General features: G+C 46.5%; 1 protein-coding gene across 1 annotated transcript in view; it reads right to left on the bottom strand.

Moving 5' to 3' along the window:
• The window catches only part of MUC16 (mucin 16, cell surface associated), a 179502-nt gene that overhangs the window by 80643 nt on the left and 92500 nt on the right, over positions 1 to 6359 (bottom strand). The window contains exons 22-26 of the mRNA XM_006877563.1: positions 5510 to 5631; positions 5185 to 5252; positions 2286 to 2348; positions 1593 to 1765; positions 923 to 988 (exon numbers count right to left, since the gene is read on the bottom strand). Of these exons, the coding sequence (XP_006877625.1) occupies positions 923 to 988; positions 1593 to 1765; positions 2286 to 2348; positions 5185 to 5252; positions 5510 to 5631 (492 nt within the window). The remainder of the gene's footprint in view (positions 1 to 922; positions 989 to 1592; positions 1766 to 2285; positions 2349 to 5184; positions 5253 to 5509; positions 5632 to 6359) is intronic.

Here is a 6359-nt window from a genome sequence, read left to right as displayed (position 1 = left end):
CCCCAGTTGTCAGCACACAGACCCTCTCCTCTCTGTGTCTAAAGTCCCCAGCTGCTCCATCTCTCCATGTCATCGTTTTTGCCTGGTATATAAATATTTTTTAAATGCACTAAATTTTTAAAAGTTTTTATTGTGAATTGAGTGATAGTTTACATGGGGAACATCATTTTGTTTCACTGCAATGATTATAATCCCCTGCATGCTTCATCATTCAATAGTATTTACTACTATTCCCTTGTGTGTTTTTTTTATTATTAATTTTTTTGGATGTGCATCAAAACACTCAGGAATATACAATCATTCAAACAGTCAAAGGTCACACCCTGCCCCCTGGCCACCAACAAACAGCCCCTCTCCTTCCAGAAGTCTAGAATCCTCAGCTGCTCTGTTTCTCCATGTCATCATCTCTGCCTCCATCTCTGGTTAAGGCACTAAATTTTGGGGTAGATTGTTATGCGATAAAAGCTAACTGATATGTCTTTATTGTTGTTATGTGCGTGGAGTTGATTCTGACTCATGGTGACCTTGTACAGGATTTCTGAGGCCGTAAATCTTTATGGGGGCAGAAAGCCTCATCTTTCTCCCGCGAAACAGCTGGTAGTTTCGAACTGTGACCTTGTGGTTCACAGCCCGATTTATAACCACTACGCTACCAGAGCTCCTTAACTGATACGTCTTAGCAGAAGGCAAAGAGTGTCTTGAGTTACTGCTCTAGTCTAGAAGTATAAACCTTGAGTCAAAGCTCACCAATCCCAGGCATGAAGCTGGGTTAGTCCATGCAAGGGATTGGTCTCAAGGACCAATGTATGTTCCCCACACATCCCTTCGCTTTGACCTGCCTGCACATGATACTTTTGCTTCAGCTGTCAAGCCCAGAGACGTGTGATTCGGAAGGAAGGGGCCACAGACAGCATGTTCTTACCTGTGGGGCTGAAGTAGGGGATTGGAGTGGCTGGTGTTCCTGAGGAGAGTGTGACAGGTACAGCAACTGAGGAGGAAGCATAAGAAATAGAAATGATGTAGCCCCAGCATCTTGGAGATGCCAGAGACGAGGGGCCTTGACTCTCAGCCTGAACACAGACTGCAGAGGTCAGGGGTGGATGACCAGGGTCCCAGGGCTTTCTTCATTCCCTGGGTCCTAGAGTTTGGGAAGAAGGACCAACTACCCCCACTGGGAGCAACGGGACATGGTCTTCTGAGGTTTGAACACTTACCACTGGAGGAGGGAGTCAAAGTTGGTCTGGTATAACCTGCAGAGTGAGTAAAATAAGAATGAGGAATGTTTGAAAAGGTTTAGGGAGGGATGGAGAGGCCATTGGGAAGGCTCCAAGGGGGCATCCTTGGGTCAGGAGGTCATTTTCCTTCCAACCTTTCTCTGACTGTTCACCTGTGTGTGTGTGTGTGTGTGTGTGTGTGTGTGTGTGTGTGTGTGATTTAGCCCTAGGTGGTGAACCAGAAGCTTACAAAGGAAAGAGTGAGACGGAGAAATCTAGAAGCATACAAGAATGCAACCTCTGGCCAGAGCTTAGCCACAGCAGCAACAGGACCCACCTGGGGGATAGGAGGAGACCGCTATTACTACAACCACCCACCATCGACATAGAGACTGTTTCTGTCCAGGGTGTAGGGGCCCAGCTGAGTGATGCCATGTGTCAGGTGGTCCAGCTCCCTGTAGATCTGCTCTCTGTCCAGCCCAAGGCCTGAAGGGTCAGGATGATGGGTACAGACAGCATCCACTCTGCTGGCATCTGCATCATTCTCAGGCCTGGGGAGAGAAGGACATAGGAATGTGGACAGGTCCAAAGGCGTCCATGGCAGACCAACATTTTCCAAGCCCACTTGTGTGTGGATGCTTGCTAATCAGCCCTGCAGGCCCAGATATGAGCTAACCACAGAAGAAGGGGCATCTTTGGGCTATGGAAGATCCGTGGGTGTTTTAGAGTCAGACAATGAATAGTACCAATCCTAGCTCTGTCATTGAATAACCATACAACTTTTCTGACACTCAGTTGTCCCAGCTGCACACTGTGAATAATGCAGCCATCGCTTGGCTGGAGTGTTGTAGAATTCAGAGATGACTGATTTATAATACCCATTCCCGGTGCCAGGTACATTGGAGGTGTTCATGAACTAATTACCAAATAACTACTTACAGGCCACCTGCACAGTCTACAAAGACCAAACAACAGTTCTCAACAGACACGACTCAGCTCTCAGGAAACTGAGCTGACCTGAGCAGTGAACATGAGCAGTTGTGGAGTAGAGGCCCCTCACCTGGCACCTACCTGCCAGGTCCTGCATTCCCATCTCCCTGGGGCAGCCGGACAAGCCAGGTCTGAAGGGATGACCTGGGAGGTGAACCAGTTGTGCTGCCAGAGAACATTACAAGGGAGAACCGGAACCATCCTTGTACCTCTACATGTAGAAATTGCTGAACTGCTGTATGTTTCTCTGTGAACATTCTCAACAACAACAACAACAAAAATCAAAGACACCGCATTATCTATGAATTTGAGACATAGTCTAAATACATAGTCCCTACTTTCTAATCTTTAAGAAAAGATGTCTCATTTGGCAAATCTCTTAAAGGCAGAACATACTAGTCTTTGACCTTGCACTGACTTTTATTGTGTGAAGCCAAGGTAAGCATTTCACATATAAGCCCTCAGTTTCTGATAACTTACTGGGAGAAGACAGAGGTAAAGGGATCTTTCTCTAGTTCCTTACTCTCTCTAGTGCCTCAGAGGCCACTGAAACTTCACCTGCCCATGTCAGTTTCAAACACTGGATGCAAGGGGCTTCCAAGTTCAAATCATGGTTAAGCCCTCCTCCTGAGATCTCTTGTTAAAGCAAAATCCCGAAGTCTAACGATTTGGACTCTAGTCAGCTAACTAGCACTGTAATTGTAATCATTCATTCTGATTTCCCAGCCCTCATGAATAACTTTATACACATGTGAAAGCTGGACAGTGAATAAGGAAGAACTGATGCTTTTGAGTTATAGTGTTGAAGGAGAATATTGAAAGTGCCATGGGCTGCCAAAAGAACCAACAGATCTGTATTGGAAGAAGTGCAATCAGAGTGGTCTTTGGAGGCCAGGATGGCCAAACTTCATCTCTCATACTTTGGACATATTGTCAGGAGGGACCAGTCGCTGGAGAAGGATATTATGCTTGGTAAGGCGAAGAAGAAAAAGAGGAAAGTCAGAGAAAAAGAGGAAGACCCCCAGCGAGATGGATCGGCAAAGTGTCAGCATCAATGGGCTCAAGTGTAGTAACAACTGTGAGGTTGGCGCAGGATCAGACAGTGTTTCGTTCTGTTGTGCATAAGGTTGCTATGAGTCGGTACTGACTCAGTGATGCCTAACAGCAAGAACACATGAATGTGTTGAAGTCTTACTTGTATCCATGAGCTGCATGGCTGCCTTTGCAAGAAAATGAGTTTATACATGATAAGCCTGAGAAGCTATTAATTTCTAAGCTAAAGTACTTCTAAACATCCTTGAGGGGGAGGCTTGAAAGAAATCTATCGGTTCCTCGTTGAGAAATGGTATAGTTCCTTGTACATGAGTTTACACTGCAAGTCCAAAGAGAATATCACTCATATTTCCAAGAGGGCCCCCCTGGAGTGCAGTTTCTTCAGCTAGCTGGATTGACACGTAGCTGTAACAATAGTCTCAAAGATAGCAAGGCCTGTGAGGATGGCACCCGATTGGACAGGATTGCTAGGAGGTGGGACAAGCTTTTCAGCACTTAACAGCTGCAACTCTTCTAAGTGTAGAGCATTCAGGTCTTGTAACTTGGACTACCTAATTGGATTTAGATTGACTTAGGGCAGTATAAGGATCTCTGGTAGTGTAGTGGTTACGAGTCAGGCTGACAACATCAAGGTCAGCAGTTTGAATCTACCAGCGGTTCCGTGGGAGAAAGATAAGGTGTTCTGCTCCTGCAAAGATTTATAGCCTTGGAAACCCTGTGCAGGGTCACTATGAGTTGGAACCGACTCCACGGTACATAACAACAACAACAAAGGGCAGTATAGGAGTCTTGGTGTGGCGCTGTGGGTTAATATGCCAGACTGCAAATCAGTTTGAACTTTCAAGGTCGGTGGTTCAAGCTCACCAGAAGCTCTTCGGAAACCCTATACAGGGTCCATATGGTTCAGATGAGACTCAATGACACTTAACAACAGGGCAGTATACTCCTGGTATGGCACTGTAGCATCAGTTCAAATCCACCAGCTGCTCCTCTGGAACCCTATACGGAGGTCACTATGAGCCAGAGTCGATTTGACAGCACTTAACAACAACACGGCTGTATACAGGGCCAGCCCCAGGCTGGGAAAAGGGGGAGGCAAGTGAAGCACAAGGGGACAACATATAAGAAGGGGATCACTATCATGGTTGTACAAGTATAGGGTTGGGCCGTGCTATGGAATGAATTGTGTCCTTTCAAAAAATGTATCCAAGTCCTGACCTCGAAACCTGCAGTTGTAATCTTATTTGGGAATTGGATTTTCGTCAGTATGAAGATGAGGCCAGATCAGTAAGTTGTTGGTGGTGATGTGCTGTGAAGTTGGTTCTGACTCAAAGTGACTCTGTATGGAGTTTCCGAAACTGTAAGTCTTAAGCCTCATCTTTCTCCTGTGGAACGGCTGGTAGTTTCGAACTGCTGACCCTGAGGTTAGCAGCCTGACTCGTAATCACTATGCTACCAGAGCTCCTTAGGATCAGTGTAGGGTTTGACTAACTGTAATCACTTCTAAGTTATAAGGAGCCATATAGGTACAGAGATAAGCATGCCCTATGAAAAGAACCGGTTCTCTGAATTCTGTCTTCTAGTCTTCTGATGTGGCACTGTGGGCTAATGTGCTGGACTGCAAAGTTGGTTTGAACTACAACGTCGGCAGTTCAAGCGTACTAGCCCTTCCTTGGAAACCCTATAAAGGGTCGCTATGGGTTGGAACCTGCTTGATAGCAATTAACATCAGTCTTCTGAATTGTGAGAAAATAAAGTTTCTGTTCACTCAAACTGTTCACATGGGGGCATTTCTGTTACAGCAGTACAAGTAAGGCAGCCTCTGAGAGTGAGTGCCTCCTTCAAGTGACCCCTAGGTGCTTCCCTGGCCCCACCCTGGCCCACACCTAGTTATCCATCGCAAGGCAGCCCAGAAGGAGATCCTCACCTCAGCGTGCTCAATCTGCAGCCGGCGTAGAGGGAACCGAGACTGGTGTTGGCGAACAATGGCTTGAACTGAAGGAGAGGAAGTGGGTGAACAATTTTACAACCGTAAATGATTTTAATAAAACAACTCCCTAGTCCACTCAGCTGTCTGTTTAATTTTCAAAAACCACCATTTGTCACTGAGAGTGCCGATTTTTGAAGTGGGGACTGTCTGCCTATTGCACTCATGATTTTAAGCACTCTGAAATCCCAGAAAGTGGAGCAGGGAGGCTACGGGAGTATGCAGAAGAAGTTGGAAAAGAGGAATGAGTGTAGGAGGCTCTCACCAGCTGTTGTAGGACTGACTCTGTGGAATTGAACTTGGCAGAGCCCGGCCACATGTCTTCCGTGTAGTGCAGGTTGGTGATGGTGAAGTTGAGGGTGAAGGGTATCAGGGCTGGGCCAGGGACTGCATGGGGGTGGAGAAGGGTGTCAGAGGCCATCACCTAAGTCCCAGGAGCCCAACGGAGCACTTTCCTCTGTCCTGTAGGACCAGTATGAGAGGGAATCGACACAACAGCAGTGGGTTTGTAATCTGAATGGGGTCAATTCCAACTCAGAGGCCTCTACAGGACAGAGCAGACCTGCTTTATCAGACTTCCAAAACTGGAATTTTCAAGCAAGCAGACTACCTCTTCTTCCATCCACAGAGCAACTGGTGGGTTCGAACTGCCAAACTGCTACGTTTCTGTTAGCAGCCCAATACTTAACACAGTGTACCACCAGGTTTCCTTAATTTGAAAGAACAACATGTGACTTTTCCATTTGATTATGCACGATTGCATCTGCAAGACACACTACACAAATATTGGATGAACTCAGAGAACCAAACCTGGGAGTTCTGAGCAGGTACACTCTTCCCAGCCTCCCAGTTCCCTCAGATGCCCCAGCGTTAGAGCCACACCCAAAGAATACAGGTTCTGACAGTCTTCCAGCCTCACACGTTCTTCTGACTCCCCACAATGACTTACTAGCTGCAACCTTTTCAATGTCCACTTTCACAAGCAAACTTCATGCCCTTTTCAAGGTCAAGTGCCATGTTTACTATATACATGGGTCTAACCCATTTCACATGTATAAAGGAGCTGTGGTACCTAGTGGTTATGAGTTGGTCAGCAGTTCAAAACTATCAGCTGT

Source organism: Chrysochloris asiatica, unplaced genomic scaffold (genome assembly GCF_000296735.1).
Source record: "Chrysochloris asiatica unplaced genomic scaffold, ChrAsi1.0 scaffold00530, whole genome shotgun sequence".
Classification (NCBI taxonomy): Eukaryota; Metazoa; Chordata; class Mammalia; order Afrosoricida; family Chrysochloridae; genus Chrysochloris; species Chrysochloris asiatica.
Note: the sequence above shows the minus strand (reverse complement) of the source record. Positions and strands in the feature narration are given on the sequence as shown.